Source organism: Mastomys coucha, unplaced genomic scaffold, assembly GCF_008632895.1.
Source record: "Mastomys coucha isolate ucsf_1 unplaced genomic scaffold, UCSF_Mcou_1 pScaffold14, whole genome shotgun sequence".
NCBI lineage: Eukaryota > Metazoa > Chordata > Mammalia > Rodentia > Muridae > Mastomys > Mastomys coucha.
The window spans coordinates 91,213,573-91,232,176 of NW_022196896.1; the positions used below are offsets into that span (position 1 = coordinate 91,213,573).

Below are 18,604 nucleotides of genomic sequence, written 5' to 3' on the forward strand. Positions count from 1 at the left end.
GGCTTAGGCAACAGTATTTTCTTACTTGAAAATAAAGATAACCAACCCACAGAGTGGACCAGTGTTTGAGTACTCTCTTTATGAGCATCAAGGACATACAGCATGAATTTTTAATATGAGCTGAAAATCACATGGTCCAGTTCCTTCATTTCAGGGACTGAATGACAGATCTTGGCTTGCATAAGGCTTCAGAGCACATTGCTAACTTAAAGCTGAAACCCAGCCCATCCTAATCCTTTCCAGCCATGAACCCAGAATGCTACTGTAGAGAAGAGAATGCTCATGGGAGCACGTGAAACACACATGCGCAGAGAATGCCAGGGACAGGCATTCAACTGGGAGCTCACAAAGAGGCCTTCCCGGGAGAGACAGACACTGCAGAGCCCTGATGCTCACAGCCTGCTCCTCACCTTCATGTTCTCCCTGATCCGCTTCTCATTGAAACTCTTGGCGACAACCACAACCCCACGCTGCAGCAGATACCGGAGGGAAATTAGGGCCGGAGTTAGCTTGTGCTTCTCTGCCATGGCACAAAGAGTTGGGTCTTCCAAGAGATATGGGGCATTCTCCTCTATCCTGAAGAGAAAGGAATATTGACTGCTTGAGGTCAAGATTTGATGTTAGGAGGCTTACAGAACAAATGGATGTGCTCACTCTAGATCCAGGACTCTTAAATATGACCCCAAACCCAGTAAGGCTGGCATCATCTGGAATATTTTCAGTTGTTGTTTTCCCCTCCTTTGTGAGCTTGTTGAATTCATTAAAAACAAAAACAAAAACAAAAAACAACAAAACAAAACAAAACAAAACAAAAAAACCCTCAGAAGTGTAAAACGGAAATTATTTTATATGTGTCTTATGGATGATTTAGTTACAAGCTTTTTTTGTTTGTTTGTTTGGTTTTTTTTTTTTTTTTTTTTTTTTTTTTGGTTTTTTGAGACAGGGCTTCACTGTGTAGCTCTGACTGTCCTGGAACTCACTATGTAAACCAGGTTGGCCTCAAACTCAGAGATTCCCCTGCCTCTGCCTCCCAAGTGCTGGGACTAAAGGTGTGCGCCACCACGGTCCAGTTTTAGTTAACAATCTTTATTACCAGTTCTTACTCCGTTGGGTGCCAAGAGCACCATAGGCAACCAGGACAATGTCTTTTGACTTGCAGTAATCCAGGAGCTTGCTCTGGTTCAGGTAAGGATGACATTCTACCTGTAGGTGGACAAGATAGAAAGGCACGGGACTGTAGAAAACGCCACGTGACTATGAGAAAGAAGCGTTCCTAAGTAAAAGATGCTGAGCTGAAAAGTCTATACGGATAGAAAACCTCAACTGCAAGTAAGAATCCTCTTTTTAAAAGTAAAAACAGAGAAGCCGCAGTGCAGGCAGACTGAAGACACCCAGAGGCTCGCTCGCTCGCTCGCCCACCCGCTGCAGGACCTCCACGACACAGGGGCAACAACGGGATATCTGAGGGGAATCCAGGTGAGCATCCAGTATTGATAGTGTAAAGGAAACCAGAGGCGTCCAACCAGACCCGTGACTCATTGCAATGAAAATTCGCAAGTAAAGATATGTGGGCAAAATGGTGTGTGTGTGTGTGTTTTGTTTTATTATTTTTGTTATTTTGGGGGGGGGGGAGGTTGAGAGGGCAGGTATGAAGGGAAAGGGAGATGACTGAGATTTGGGCAGGGTGCATGATGTGAAATTAATAAAGAATCAATAAAAACTTTTATGGAAAAAGCAAAACCATTGCTGAGGCAGGTTAAGGGTTGGCTCTAGTGCTTTGTCTTATTTCGGCTCCCAAAAGCCATGATTTCAGACCTGAGGGTCCCTGTCCCCAGCTGGCTTTGAAGGATAATAAAGAATTGCTGTACAGCCAATGGCTAGGCAGGGAGTTGGGGTGGGACTTGTGGGCAAGGGGGAGGGGAGAGGGGAGGGAGAGGAGGCGGGAAGGAGAAGGGAGGGGAGGGGAGGGGAGAATCACAGAAAGATGAAACTTAAATGCCCGCCAGAATGTAAGAATCTGGGAACGTGGCCCTAGTAGCCTCTTCCCCATTTGGTCTGGGGTAGCAGAGATGAAATATAGATTTTAAAAGATGTTAACTCAAGAATACTGGAGGGGAGTGTTTGCTAGTGGAGGGGAGGTTTAGAAGTACCCAGCCATTGAACTAGTCAAGGCATATCAAAAGTAGCTGTCATGTTCGTGTGTGTGCGTGTGCGTGCGTGCGTGCGTGCGTGCGTGCGTGCGTGCGTGCGTGCGTGCGTGCGTGCGTGTGTGTGTGTGTGTGTGTGTGTGTGCGTGCTTTTGGGCAGATGCAGCAGTGCTCTCGACCTGTCGGGAGCCAAAGAGGTTTAGCTAATTCACCACTACAGAGTCGAACAAACTCTGGACCACAGAATGCAGATAAATGGTACCAATAAAGCAAGAATTTGGGTGAAGACTCATGAGGGCAGGTATGAAGGACAAAAGAGTAAGTTTGGTAGGGATTCTGCTGGTGACAACTGGGTATTCTTGGGCATCAAAGCAGTGAGGGGTGGGTAAAGGAGCTTGCCACGCATGCCTGGTCAGACCTGAGTTCAATCTCCAGAACCCATATAAAGGTGAAAAGAGAAAACCAACTCCACAAGGTTGACTTCTGACATCCACGCATGAACCACAGCATGCCCAGCCTCTCCCCCCAGAGAGAGACAAAGAAAGAGAGATACAGAGACAGACAGAAAGATATCATTCATACAAATATACCTACAAAATAAAAAAAATGTTTAAAAAAAAAATCCCCCAGGGAAGATCACATCAAATGGTCAGCCTTGAAAACATATGTACAAGTAACACTATACAAAATGGGCAAGTTGTACTTATGCATTCAGGAAAAAAAATATATATCACTTTATTCAGGAATATATATCACTGTATTCAGGAATATATATATCACTGTATTCAGGAATATATATATATATATCTCACTCACCTGGTTGCACACAGGCTTGTACTTGAGCCCTGGCTTGTTCAGGATCATCTCCAGCTGCCTGCGGTTAAAGTTGGACACCCCAATGGACATGGCTAGCCCTGAATCCTTACACCTCTCCATGGCCTGGGGTAGGGGGAAGATAGTAAAGAATACTTTAGGAAGACGATCGTGGATGGTTAAGAATGCAGTGCTGTATTGCTAGAAAGAACACTGTCAGGGAAGGAAAATAAAGCTAACTGCATTGCTTATTAAGGAGAAACCCGTTTAGATGTGGACAGGTGACAGGAAGGATGCCTTTGTTCTCCTTAGGAAGCAGAGAGGTGATTGTACACAGTGGAAGGTATCCCTCCCAATGCTTCCCCAGGTATCTGTCATATATTCCCCACAGCGGCACAATAACCCTAGCAAAGATACGTGTTTCTTGATCTAAAGATGCATGGCTGCCTCTCACCTGTGAAGTGGAGACCTGACTCCCTTTCTTAACTTCCCTTGTGTTCTTTATCCCAATACTCACCTCCCACGTGTCACGGAGATCCACTGTGTCAAATAATAACTCCCCATTTTCATCTGTTGGCTTAAGATCATTGCCTGGCTGGAATGGAAACGGTCATTATAACCATCTCACCAATTTCACGACTGTCCCCATAGCAATGTATACAGCACACATATATTAGGTTTCATAATTTTCATTAATTAGGTTTATATTTGCACAAGATTTTGCATATTAAGTTGTAAGGACTACTTAAGGTAACAGATGTCTTTTCTTCTCTAGCATCTATTATATGTGTTAATTCACAACCTTTCCCTAGGTCTTTTTGACCTGCATTACTGTTTAATACCAGTGTGATTTCCCCCAGAGAAACATCTGTCTGCCACTGAGAAGGTTAGTAATTACACGGTCATGATCCCCAGCAAATAAAAAATTGCAGTCTTAACACAGTTACAGTGTTCCCATCAGTGTTAGTTTCTCAGAGCATGATGTCAAAGGTCAAAGGTTAGATATAGTAGCTAAACACGGTGCATCAAGGAACTGGGGACACAGCTTAGCTGGTAGGTAGATGGTGTGAAATAGCATGTACAAGGCCTTAGATTCAATCCCCAACAGTGCATGCATCAAGTATGGTGGTTCATGACTGTAATTCCAGCTCTTAGGAGATGGAGATAGGAGGATGATAAGTTCAAGCTCATCCTCCACTTGTTGGTGAGCTAAGTGAGACCTAGTCTCAAAAGTAAGTAAATAAACAAATAAATACAGGTTGGGTCTGCAGACCTTTTTATTTTCAGTTATAAGAAGTATGAACTAGCCGGGTGGTGGTGGCACACGCCTTTAATCCCAGCACTTGGGAGGCAGAGGCAGGCGGATTTCTGAGTTCGAGGCTAGCCTGGTCTCCAGAGTGAGTTCCAGGACAGCCAGGACTATACAGAGAAACCTTGTCTCGAAAAACCAAGAAAAAAAAAAAAAAAAAAGAAGTATGAACTAAAAAAAAAAGAAAACATGGAAGTAGATAAGACACTGGTATTAGAGTAACTCTTTAGATTAATTTTCTCTAAACATCAAAGATAAATCAGAAAAAAATCAATAGCAACAACACGCAGCTGAAGATTCTGGAGCTTACAGAGACTCCAGGTGAGGAGCTCCATTTGCAGCCCTTTCCGTGGTAGATAAGTATAGACAAACCCTGAGTCCACCTAGGAAGTGTGACTCATGCATTCCTTAGGTTTGGATTCTTTTCAGAATGTTGCATGTGTTTACAGAGAAATCTGTTTTCCAGGTCATAAGGTTAAACATCCTAATGAGCAGATATTTTTCTAACCTCAACTAGTGTCTCTCAAAAACCACCATTTATGACTTATGTTTGTCATCCTGTGTTTAATTTTAAGCTTTTTAAAAAATTTTTAGTTCAGTATGTCAAGGGTCATACAAAGGAGACTGAATCATGGGGAGGGGAAGATATCAATGGTCAAATGTCATTTTTTTGTTGACTAAACAATTTAAAGATGGGTACAGTTTCCATTATTGCGAGACATGGAGTAAGAGTTATCATTTGTTTTGTTACATTTTATTTTACAGATATTAAAACACATGCATTTACCAAGTACTGGCAATGTTCCAGGCACTAGATCAATCCATTTAACCTATTTTCTTCTCTGTGAGTTATGTAGTAATATTCTTATTGACATTTACAGATGAGAATAAAGTCATAGATTTTAAGGAACTTGTAAACCAGTCAGTTGAAACAAAAAGTTCAAAACCATTCAGTATGAGCTGGGTGTGCCGATGTACTCAGTTATCCCAGCACTCAGACGGTTAGAAAAAGACAATCCAGAACTGCCGTCGAGACCAGCAGGTCAACGTAGCTGGAACCTGTTCAAAACTAAGAGTGTATGATTGGCCAGCACAGCTCTTCCTTGAGACACATCACTTTATTTACGAAAACACCCTTTGTTCCTGCCACTTGCCTAACTTTGTGCAGTTATCAGATATCAGGGGACCAGTGGCCATGATAGTGCATACTCATAATCCTAGCATACGGAGGCAAAAGGATCTGGATTTAATGTTAGTTTTAGCTACATCGTAAGTTCAAAGCTAGACCCATCTCAAACAAACTAACAAAAAAAACAAAAAAACAAAAAAACAAAAGTTAAAGAGATTGATTTAAAAAACAAAAGATTAAAAGTAAAAGGAGCCTACAGTTTGGAATGAGGATAGAGACTAAATCAAGATTAATTCTTATGCAGGAAGATGTAGATAAGGCACTGAATATGAACAACCTTGAACTCTGAACAAGCCATATTTGCTACTAGTGAGGGATGGGGATGGAACAAAAGACAAAACTTGGAGTAAAAGATATATGCATATGTATATGTATATATGTAAATGTATATGTATATACATTTCTCAAGATTTTTCCAAATCCATCAATCTAGCATGATTTGTTCCTCGCTTTTCCCACGAATTATCTTGAATGGTTTCCATGATACATGTATTACGTTTCTATCTATTTGCTTAGGTCTAGATAAATCACCAATGAAAATTATGGTCACGATGAAGATGCTGGTTGCTTACCTTCATTGACACTGGGAAATGAATCAGATAGAGGTCAACATAATCCAGCTGAAGCTTTTTCAGCGATTGTTCCAAGCAAGGCCGGACCAGCTCTGGTCTATGACACGTAGAGGGAAGCTGCAAATGTTAGAAAGTGAAAATTGAGACGTTTAAAACTGATCAGAAACTGATGACCACAGAGCCAAAATACCCTGTCAAATCTTGAGTTTTTCATTTTTAACCAACAAAGTCAAGCCTGATATATATTTGAATTTTATTAGTAAATCTATAGGACAATGGAAGGAAATTACTAATACTTTTGTAAAAATTGGATATTAATAACAGTAACAACCAACCTCTGAGATGTATTTCACAAGAGTTTACAAAGGAGGTGTCTATCTTATTTTTTTATCCATTTACTAAATGAGAAAGAGTTAAGATTTTAATATGTATTAGGTACAATACTAGACTCTAGCAATGTTTTATGAGATATTCAGGAAGAAATTTTTCTACTTCTCTATCACTGATGAAAGTAAAAATTGGATGTCAAGAATCTTAAGAAATATCAGTTACCCAAGGGATTATAACTCTGCCCATATTAAATCATTCTGCTTTCAGATAAGACTAAAAATGTAATAATTTTACACTAAAGTTACAAATTCAAACAATGGTGAGGAGAGACCACCAGCTTCCTGTTTTCAGCATTGTTTGAATGAATGAAATTAAACACTAGACCAATATGCCTAATTTGTCTACTGATCAAATCATATAAATATCAACACACCAATTTCATTCATTTGCACACCAGCATACCATATATGCACAATACCTTTGAAGTGTAGAATATATCTTCTCTCCTCACAGTGCCATCAGCAATCTTGCTTCGGATGGCCAGCCCTACTTCCTCCTCATTTTGGTAGAAATAAGCTGAGTCAATATGGCGGAATCCAGCATCTATAGCTATTTTGGTGGCTTCCAGAACCATACTCTTGGGAACCTAGAACAGCAACCAAAGGGAGTACTTTGAGATTTGAGTGATTGAATTCGTCCTGGCTTAGCTAGCTATTTACAAACTACATGCTTCTGCTGTGTGGCATGAGTTCTGTCTCTGGGGTGATGTGTCTTCCCAGGTTTGCCTGGGTCTTCTCAGATAATGAGAGTTGGCATCTGAGAAAAGTTTTCAGCCCGAGACTAAAGCGGTTATAGAGTAAGATGAGCCAAGACAAGGTACACTGCAGGAGATACTGAGGAAAGTGTTGGAAGTCTCTTCAACTTCCACACAGAATACAAAACACTAAATTCCCATTACATTTCACCTAGAGAATACATGGATATTTTGTTTTCAGGAAAGCTGTGGAGAGACTCAATTCCTAAGTATTTGGCTGAGGGTTTACATAGACATCCTCTGTCAGAACACTTTAAAATTTTACTCTCCCAAAGGAAGGCAGACATTCACAAACTATTCTCTGTGCAAACAGTTAAAAAAACAATTGGCATTCTTCTCTATTATAAAATAGTGAAAAATTAAGGTTGCCAGGATCTAATTTGAAAATAGACACCGTAACACATGGCAGTATGCTGTCTTAACTTGTGCCTCAGCCATTCTATCTGTATGACTGAAGTAATTACTAGCAATAAAAATGTATACTGCTGGGATATAGCAAATATATATATGTATACATATATGTAATATATATATAATAATTATATAACATATAATCATAATAATTATCCATATAATGTAAGAAAATATTTAAGTAACTTTACCTTAATGCTCAGAGACCTTAAATTTGGCCAGTTGCTCGGGCTGTTGGGATTTGAGGGTTTCTTTTAAATGGATTAAATGAGCTTGTATCACTAGATAGCCATGATCTTCAGGGAACTGGGCATGCAATGTTCTAATTTTAATCTCAATCTTAATTGTGCCCCGATTGATCAAGTAATTGGAACATGAGGGCTTCAACCTCACTAGTAGGTTGGTCCATTAGTGAATTTACTGTTTGATGACATCATTAGGAAATGGTAGCTCCGAGGAGGGAGGGCTCGCTGGCACCATAATGACGAGGTTGGCTAACGTCAGAGGCATCACAGAGTTTGAAGTGATGTTTCAAACGCGCATCAATCAGATTAGCATGACTAGCATTTCCCTCTCTCACATAATTCATTTCAGATCTTTGAGCTACTCTCTCCTAGATAGTAATAAAATAATGCCAGACATGGTGGTGCAGACTGAGGAAGGAAGTTCCTGAGTTCAGGAACTGACTGAACAACATAGTGAGGGCTTGTCTCAAGATAGAGGGCTTTTGTGCCAAGTCTGGTGATGTATGTAATAGCTTTCCATGACAGAGCATATGCCTAGCCTGTCCAAGGATTTAGGTTCAATACTCTTTACGGATATATGTATGTGTGTGTATATATACTGTAAACTATAATCACCATTCTATTGACATGCCAGAACTTAAACCTCATTCTTGTTTTGGTACCTATTTCCAATCTAATAACCACCATTCTACCATTTAAGTCAACAAATGTAGTTTTCATACATGCAGTATTTGGTTTTTGTGTCTGACTTATTTTTAAAACACCCTCTAATTCATGCACTTTATAAAAAATGACAAATTTAAATTTTTTTGTGGCTGAACAATACTTCACTCTGTGTGTATGTATATGCGTTCAATAACACATTCGTCCATTGCTTGGTGGACAACAATTCATAATTGTTACTATTGAGACTGCTTGTATCACTCCAGCATACTGACTTTATTTCCTTTTATAGATGAGGAGGTTATGGTTAGATCACATGCATGCTTTATTTTTAAGGAACTTCTATGTTGTTTTCTTTAGTGTTTATACTAATTTACATTCCCATCAGCAGTGTAGGAAAAAGCAGTGCTCTTGTTTTTTTTTTTTTCTACACCCATCAGTGTTTGCTCTTTGCTGTCCTTTAGCAACAGCCATTCAGAGGTGAAATGTTATCTCACTGTAGTTTTGAATTTCAAGACAAGCTACTAAGCCACAGTAACTGGAGCAGCACTGTGTTATCCTGAATCAGTGATAGCAAAGGAAGGAAGCACAGGAAAAATCCTTCATATCACTAGTACAGGGAGCCAGCCCTCTTTTAACTCAAATACATATATAGAATTGTTCATAACTAAGAGACATTTTTTTTTTAACTTTTTTTTTTGATAAGGTTTGCCATGCACACTTTGCGTGATGGTGGTATTTGAGGCGTAAACTTCAAAGAAAGTCAGGTTCCTGCCTCCGCATTGTTGCCTGGCACCCCAAACTCAGAGGTAGCCCAGATATGTCCTCATACTTGTGTGCTAGGGGCCCACCAAGATATCATTTCTTTACAACAAGAAAGAGAAAATTTGGACACTGCTCTCTGACCCTCACCAATGTTCCAACGTCCTAGTTAAACCCTGGCTTAGAATGTTAAGCCATTCTAACTAACTGCCTCCAGCCTTGTAGGTAGGGCATTAAAGCTTACAGAAAGAGAGACAGCATAGAGCATTCAGCATTCTAGATTCAGCAGTATGCATTCAACATTCAGACTCGCTAACACTCAGACTAGAACTAGAACTTAGGTAGACTAGCAGCCCCCTGGGCCCAGAGCGCTTGGGCCCTGGGGGTGCAACAGCATTTGAGATTCGAGAGAGTGAGCATTCGAGATTCGAGCATTCAGCATTGAGCACTCGAGATTCAAGCCTCTACCCTCCTGGCTTGCGCACCTGCAGCCCCCCAGGACTCTGGCTGGGTCCATGCGGCCCAAGCATGTTCGGAGCCCAGGGGTGCTGCGCCAGTCCAGAGGAGATGGCTGATGTTTTAGATACAGTGTGTTTTAGATGGCCTCAGATATACCTCAACTACTGAGCTGCCAGATTTTTCATTTCTCCCTTTTACAATGATTGTAAAAGCCTCATGTCATTTTTGAGAAATACACTCAGACCTTACACCACTCGTTTCGAGTTTGTTTGTCAAAGCCGAATCCCGTGCACACTTGGCCAGAACCCCTCGTCCCGTGGAACAAGGGACCCCATAAGAAACCCCAGTCTGTGGCAAAGGTTAAATGTATATCTTAGTAATTTTTAAAAATTTTGCGATTACAATATAGTTTTAACATCTCTCCCTTTTTTCTCCCCACCCCCCCCATAGTTCCCTCCTTGCTCTCTCTCAACTTGATGTTTTTTTCTTCATTGCCATTACATGAATGTATGTATACACATGTATTCCTAAATACAGCCCGTTTAGGCCGGAGAGCGTTACTTGTACATGTTTTCAGGGCTGACCATTTGGTGTTATGGAACCAGTCAGTCTGCTCATCCCTGGAGAAAATGGTTTCTCCGGCTCTCAGAATTCTTTACTTGCCTGCAGACCTTTGTGTAACATTTGTTTGCAGCAAGTAGAATAACAGAATGGCAAAATAACCTACAGATTAGGAGAAAGACATTGCCAGCTGTCTGTCTATGCAGGTTTGTTTTGACTTGATTTGGATTTTTTTTTTTTTTTTGGACCAAAGTTCCAAGGAATTACTGAAACACACCTCTAGGTATGTCATGTTGGCTTTTACAGAGGTAATTAAACCATGACCAGATCATTGGATTAATCCCTTGCTTTTGTTTCGTTGTGTGTGGAGGTATGGAAAGTAGGGGGCTGGGAGCATGTCTTTGTGTCCTTGGACTGTACCCTGCCCTAGTTCATTCCTTTGCTTCTCTTCTTCCTGCTTATCTTCCACCATGGGAAAAATGGCAGCTTCTTCCACATACCCCAGTACCTCACGACCTTGATGTTCTGCTCAGCGCCAGCACCTCGATGTTCTACTCAGGCAAAGCTAGCCACAGCGGACTAGAGCTAGGGAATCATAAACCAAAACCAGAACCAAAACCAAAGGAAAAAAAAAATCAAAACACCAATCCCTTCTTTGGTTTCTATGAAGTATTCTGATCCCATTGATGCAAAAATAATTAATGTGTTATCTGGAAAATGAGTACTATCTGGGATCCATTAAGAATTCAGAAAACTCTGTAACAAAATTCATGACATAGAGATGGGAAGGTCCTGTTGATTTTCTTCTGAACTCCAACACCACCATCCTTACCTCTTCTGAAGCAAAGGTTCCGAAGCCAAGCACAGGAATGTGGTGGCCATCACTTAGCTCTGTGTAGCGCTTGGGATTCATTCTGCAGGCTCTGCTTCTGATTTCCCTGCTATCACTGGATCACTGAGTAACAGGAAGTTAGAAAGCAGCTGTGAGCGCAGGGTTAATTGTTACTCACTTCCTGTCCCACTTCTAAATAGTGCTGTGTGGAGGAGAGAGGTACTAGCTCGCATGGCCCAGAGAAGTGGAACCAGTTCAATGAGGATTCCTGAGTACATGAATATATACTGATAACGCATTTAGTTTTTAACAGATGTTCTCATTATAGCATTGTTACTCCTGAGATTTTCCAGAGAAACAAATCCCATCATTTTGGGCCAAATTTGAACGAAGCTTTATTAAATATTAGATACTGACTAAGAGATGGACTCCGGTTAGGGCCATTCCCCGGAGTCTCCCAGCTGGAATGTAGCTACTTTGAGTTTTGATATTTAGGAAGTTGCTTTAAAGGATTTGAAATCTTGATGATCTGAAGTGCTTCTTCGTTCACTCTCTAGTTCAGTCACATGTTCGTTATTTAGCCCAAAGTAGCCTCAAACTCACTAAGGAGCCCAGGCTAACCCCAAACTCACCCTCACTTACTGCTTAGTTTCCTGGGTGCTAAAGCATCTTAACCATCACTGTTTTCAAGACAATAGCTATTTCTTTCATTATGAGGAACTGAACAGCACCATTTCAAGCGAACTCTCCATTCACCTTCCTTGGTCTTTGCCTTGGTTGTATTGCGTTCTTGGTATTTCATTTTGAACACCCTTAGAACAGGAGCCAATATGAATTTGCTTGGTTGGGGTTGGTCTTGCTGGTTTTACTTTTCTGACTTGAGATCTGATATGAAGAAATCAGAGAAAGTGCAACTACTTTCTCTTGAACTATATATATTAACTATATATATTCTACCTCAGGAATTCATTTAGCCTCATTGTATGCATTGTGTGCACACGCACGTGTGTGGAAGCCGGTGGACAACCTTGACTGTTTTTTGAGGTACTATCCATTTTGCTGTTTGTGGTTGTGTTTATTTTTGTTCTTTTTCTTTGACGTGATTTCTCAAGAGTCTGGAGCCTGCCAAGTGAGTTAGGTAGCTATGAATTCGCCTGCCTCTGCTTCCACAACACTAAATTTACAAGTGTGTATGTTACCACACCTAGCTTTTAAAATGTGGGCTCTAGAGTCAAACTCAGATCTTCATGATTTCAAGGGACACACTTTCCTGACTGAGCCTTCACTTTCAGCCTAGTGTATTTAATATGTACTCTGTTTATAATGTTCAACGTCAGTCTTGTTATACAGAGTAGAAGCTTCTCCATAGCTCCTTCTGTTTAAGAGTAACTTTATTTTGACTTATTGACGATGTGTTAAATAAAATTTATAACTACTTTATAAACTTTTAATAAGCTTAAACATTTTTGATACTGTATTGGAACCTTTGATTGGTTTAGAATCGACTCACTGATACTATTGATACTGAGTCTGTGATCACGATATAAATATCTATAAAAATCTGTTGTTTAATATGTTTCAAGAAATTTCATATTCCCATTATAACATTTATATATTTTATTCAATTTATTAATAGGAATATTATAGTTTCATTGTATCATCACATTTCAATACATTTTGTACCATTTTACTGAGTTATTTACTCATATTTTATTAGATTTATTACTATGTAGCTGGTAGTTTTATTGCCTTTTGATTAGTTTTCCCCTTTCTCAAGAGTCTTCAAATAGAGAAGTGTAGTGTGTATGCCTTTAATCTGAATATTCTAGGTGGGTCTCTGTGAGCTAGGTGGCTAGCCTGGCTTACATAGCAAGTTCCAGACCAGTCAGGAGTAAATAATGGGAAACTGTCTCAAAAAAAATCTTATTTGAGATATTTATTAATGAAATATATAAATCCAATTGTAACTGTGAAACCTAGTAAATGAAAATATGCTTTTGTGTGTGTGTGTGTGTGTGTGTGTGTGTGTACGTATGTGTATGTGTGCATGCATGCCCTCCTGCATGTGCTTGTGTGTGTGTGTGTGTGTGTCTGTGCATGTGTGTGTGTGCGTGTATGCATGTGTGTGTGTGCGCGCGCGCATGAATGCGTGTTCGTGTTTGTGTGGGTGTCCCTGTGTGTCTATGCACTTGGAGGTTGGAGATCAGCCTCAGATGTCCTTCTTCAGAAGCTGTTCACTTTGTTTTTGAGCCAGGGCCTCCACTAGAACCTGTGCCTCACTCATGAGGCCAGGTGGTCATATCTTGAATATGAGTGACATAAGCTGGACTCCAGGGACCCTTTTGTCTCTACCTTTCCACCTTTTTAAAAAAAGTTACCTCTACATTCTTCTGAGTTTTCTACAAACATATTGCTACTATCTTTGCTCTTTGATTTCTTTTAAGATATTCTCTGTGCAAAAGATATCACTAAAAGTTAACAATTTTTAAAACAATGTGCTGATTCTAATATAGTATTTCAAATAACTTTTGAAAATTAAAAGAATTGGTTGCATTAAATATCTCACACATCCTTTTAATATTATTTTGACAACCCAATTTAATATATTTGAGATGTTTTGTATTTTATGAATCTGAATTGTTTACCTATGAATATTTAAGATCAAATTTTACAAATCAATTTTTAAATCTGTGAAAATTTGAATGTGGAATTTATACTAGTGTGAGTTGACTTTTTTTTTTCCAACCATAGCTCAAAGAGGCAATTGCTGAAACCTTTGAAAAAACAAACGTGAAACCTAGCTGTCTGTTTTGGGAAAAATGTGTAGAGTTCCCTTTTACCTATAACACGATTATCGACAGAAGACGATAGATGCATTTCCAGAGCAGGATGCTCAGCTTTCTTCTCCACAGTCCCCTCCACCTGAGTCATGATGCTTCTCTTAGATTAATTCCCATCTTACCAGCCTCACCACAAGGAGCACTTACTCTCCAGGCTCTTGGAGCTCTCTGGTCTTTGGGACTCTTAGTCACTCCTGCCTTACCTCCAAATTAAGAAGAGCTGAGGGACTGTGGAGTGTCTTCTTCTTCCTCAAAGTGTTGTGGGTCCACTTAAATCCAACATAAATCCAATTTAACTCAAATACCAGGGCAATGCAGATGACAAAAATGTAATCAAGCTGCCACTGATCAATCAGGGCTGCAGAACAGAGTCGGGAACTGAAGGGACATTGCGCAGCACGGTTAAAGGATGAAATCATAAAGGGAGGGGGAGTGGGGTGTGCTGTAGCCATGTCCAATCATATTTGACATAAGGGGTTGAGCAAGGGAGTTTTCACCAATCAGGTTAGGAGTAGGTTTCTGGGCCTTGGAAGATGAATCAGTTTGACCCTGCCAGCAAGATGCAGAAGTTGTCCTTGAGATGTCTGGGCTGAAACAATTGTTTCCTTTTAGTAGAAGCAGTTCAGCTTCTGGGAAGTCCTTGGCTCCCCTAGGGCCTGGAACCTTGAATTTAGTTTCTTCCTACGTTTAAATAGAGTCTGAAAATGAAGTGGTAGAACTCAGAGTAAGTTTCTTTTGCTTGTTCCCCCAACAGAAGGATTTGAAGAGTATTGACTTACCAATAACTTCTTACTGGTAATTCCCTAAATGTTGAAAATGTTTCCAACTCCCACCCCAAAATGCCTAACAAAAGATTGTCTTCATTCCCCACCCCCTGCCCCAGACTTCTAGGCAAATAAGGATGGTATCAGAGGAGTCAGAAGAAAACAAAACACTGAGGTCAAAAAGGGAACAGGGAAGAATCTTTAGGGTGGGATCTGGTAAAATGGCTTAGTGTTTCAAGGCTCTCATTGCTCTTACAGAAGAGCCAGGTTGGCTTCCAACACCCACATGGTGGTTGTAGCTCCAGTTCCAGGTGATCCGTCACCGCCTGCTTCTCTCCATGGATACGGGCATCATTCACGACATACACGAACACGCAGGCAGAACACTCACAGGTGTAAAATAGAAACAAACGAACCTTTCAAAACATGAGAATCTTTAGGATAAAGAACTTGATGTTGTATTTCAGAATGTGACACAAATATGTCTTCCCTCACACCTCTGGGGACTTTGCTCCAGCTGACCGTCAATTGGCAGACAAGGTGATCTTGTGGGAAGCATTGTGTTCAGTCTCCAGGATCCAAGGCATCTCTCATGTCAGATGCGTAAATGGATCTTCTGGTAGGAATTCTGACAAAAGCAATTAGAAAAAAAAAAAGAATGCATACTATAAGAAATCAGTTCTTCCTTGTAAAGAAGGCTAACTCCAAATTTTGGTCAGTGTTAAAGGTTAGTTCAAGGTGTGCATACTAGTTACTGCTAAGAAGCTCACTTCCTTTTTACTAATCAGTCCAAGCACAGTGTTTGGGTGCTATAGCGACTTGTTTTTATGTCACCTTGACACAAACTAGAGTCATCTTAGAGGAGAGAGCCTCGATTGAGAAAATGCCTCTATAACATCCAGGAGCAGGCAAGCATCTAGGGCATTTTCTTCATTAGTGATTGATGTGGGAGGGCTAGCCTATTGTGGTTGTGGCTACCCCTTGCCTGGTGGTCCTGGGTGCTTTAGGAAGCAAGCTGAGCAAGCCATGAGGAGCAAGCCAGTAAGCAGCACTCCTCTATCGCCTCTGCATCAGCTCCTGCCTCCAGGTTTCTTTTTGAATTCCTGCTCTCACTGCTTTTGATAATGAACTCTTATATGGAACTATGAGTGAAATAAGATGTAGAACGCTCAGCTCCTTCCCCAGTACCATGTCTACTTGCATGCTACCATGATTCCTACCATGATGATAATGGACTAAAACTCTGAAACTGTAAGTCAGCTGATATTAAATGTTTTCCTTTATGAGAGTTGCTATGGTTATGGTGTCTCTTCACAGCAATAAAACCCTAAGACAAGACCCCATACAATTTTCCAACAATTGCTTTCTCTAATATATCCAATCTACCTAAAATAACGTTCTTCTTCCATAATCTTTCATTAAAAAAAAAGTATTTTGGAGCCGGCAAGATGGCTCAGCGGGTAAGAGCACTGACTGCTCTTCCGAAGGTCCTGAGTTCCCAGCAACCACATGGTGGCTCACAACCACCCATAATGAGATCTGACATCCTCTTCTGGTGCGTCTGAAGACAGCTACAGTATATTATGCCGGAGCAAGTGGGCCAGAGTGGGTGGGGCCAGAGCGAGGGCTGTCTATACAGCTACAGTGTACTCATACACATAAAAATAAATAAATAAATAAATCTTTAAAAAAAATTCATCTTATGTGTGTGATTGTTTTACCTGCATTTATGTCCATGTATCACTTGTCTGGTGCTTGCTGATGCAAGACATCCCAGCCCAAGATGCAAGGAATCCAACCCCTTAGAACTGGAGTTAGAGACGGTCGTGAGCCACCCAGCTGGCGCTAGGACTTGGACAAGATTAGTCAGTGCTCTTAACCACTGAGCCATCCCTCCAGCTCTGATGCCTTTCTCTTTGGCCTCTCTTGAACCCAGGGTGGTCCTTCTATAAGATGTACTGACCCTTACAGACTTACTGAGGCTACAACTGTTGTGGTATATTTGAGCCTAACCTCTCTTTCAACCTATGTATGGTACAACATAAAGAAATCCCTTCAGAAGAGATCAGATGTCTTCTGCGTGAGAGAAGCAGGACTTAAGCTTTAAGTGCTAGTCCTCGCCACCCGAGGACAAAATCAGAGTGGGAACATTTTCCCATGAGACCTCCTATAGTATTTTGATTCTGATGTTATGAATAGGAGCATGGGGCAAAGATTTAGAGTTGCTTTGTTAAAATATAGTTTTAACAGAGAATAGTGTTGTATTTTGTGCATCGCTTCTCTGGTGCCTGCAGGGGCAAGAAGAGGACATTGGACCCCCTAATTTTCTGTAAATGTTTCTAAAGTGAAAGTAGGAAACTTCCTCTATTTCAGCACAGGTCTGAAATATGTGCTTGTGGTGCTCAACTCCTGCTCCTCATCAGAACACAACGTATACATCACTTTTCACAAACCACACATCTCCAGTAAATCCTGCTTCAGGTATTTTATCTTGATCATGTCTATCCGAGGTGAGCAATTACTTGAATTACAGAAGTAATCCATGTCACTGATCCCTTTGCAGTTGAACTAAAAGCTCAGTGGCAAGAGATCTGAAGTTACTCATGATGTTCTGAAGTAATAAAGTGAAAAACAGAGTTCTGGAGATGTAGAAATAAAGTAAAATAAGAGAGCCATATTCCAGCTCTTGTAAGCAGCAAGCAATGTGGAAACGAAGTTTTACAGTAGCAAGCAGCAGCTTCAGACACTGAGAAATTGTTTTTTTGTTTTTTTGGGTTTTTTTTTTTGTAAAAACAAAGTTCTGGTGGTCACAATGTTGAGACAGAATGACCAGGCCATTCTGATTAAACTAAGTAAGGCCAAAACCAAAAATAACTGGTGGTCACAATGACATTAAGGTCCATGAAAACAAGATTAACTGACCCGACCCTCGGGTCTCAGTAATTCGGGGGACATGAGGAGGGTCACAACCTGAAAATAAAGAATGGGCGAGAGAGAAGACAGGACTCAAGGAAGCATTGCTTGTCAAGAGCCGTTTACTGAAAGCAGAAGTTCAAATTTAAAACAAGGTTTTGGGAGGGCGGGGGGCAGGAGGGAGTACAGTGAAGAATTACAAGATCTTCGGGGGGTCATGGGAACCCCGAGGACAACAGGTAGGGAGGAAACGGTTGGGTAGGTAACGGTTTCTCAGAAGTCAAGGTACACTGATCATTCTTTTCTCAGGGCCAAGCAGGAAACTTGTGGTTGCCAGGCAGAATATTTATCTCTGGATTCTAGTCAGGTGGAGGCAGGTCAGCCAAGGGCTATTTGGTTCCCAACATCTCCCCCCTCTGTATTTAGTAAAGGCGCTCTCTGCAATGGGTTCTCCGGGGGTGGTTTTACAACCCTGGCCCGGGAGGGCTAAACCCTTGATTAAAGAGTTAACATGATCCTGGCCAATGAGAGGGTCTCACGGTGGACCTGAGCCTGTTAGAGGGCGGTGCTCGATCTCTTACCCATCTCTGGGTCAGCACCCCCACCGGAGGCTGCCCTGTCTTAGGTGGTTGAGTCTTATCCGTCAACTCCTTCACTGACTTACCAGGTCTACTGGCCGTGGGGTAAAACCACAGTGGGCTGAGGACAGTTAAGGCAAGAGAGTCGCGAGGGGCAGGAGGATCTTACTAGGGTTCACCAAAGGCGTCTAGGGCAAAACCAAGCTCTCCATCCAGCATCTCGTACAGCCTGGAAATGCAGGGGCTGCCCATATGGTCTTGATGCGGGCTGTTGAGTAGCAGAGGCCGAAGGTGGTGGGCTTTGAACCTCGAGAGTGTTGTCTTCCGGGTCCCCGGTTTCCAGGCGATGGTAGTGGACCTGCACATTCTTGGTAGCAGAGTCGACCTGGTTCTTAACAAAGG

General features: G+C 41.2%; 1 protein-coding gene across 1 annotated transcript in view; it reads right to left on the reverse strand.

Moving 5' to 3' along the window:
- Positions 1-14,330, reverse strand: part of LOC116089198 (prostaglandin-E(2) 9-reductase-like) — a 16,956-nt gene extending 2,626 nt beyond the window's left edge. The window contains exons 1-8 of the mRNA XM_031368848.1: positions 14,151-14,330; positions 11,108-11,230; positions 6,839-7,006; positions 6,031-6,147; positions 3,478-3,555; positions 2,964-3,086; positions 1,094-1,203; positions 411-576 (exon numbers count right to left, since the gene is read on the reverse strand). Of these exons, the coding sequence (XP_031224708.1) occupies positions 411-576; positions 1,094-1,203; positions 2,964-3,086; positions 3,478-3,555; positions 6,031-6,147; positions 6,839-7,006; positions 11,108-11,188 (843 nt within the window). The 5' untranslated portion in view covers positions 11,189-11,230; positions 14,151-14,330. The remainder of the gene's footprint in view (positions 1-410; positions 577-1,093; positions 1,204-2,963; positions 3,087-3,477; positions 3,556-6,030; positions 6,148-6,838; positions 7,007-11,107; positions 11,231-14,150) is intronic.
- Between the last annotated feature and the right edge of the window lie 4,274 nt (positions 14,331-18,604).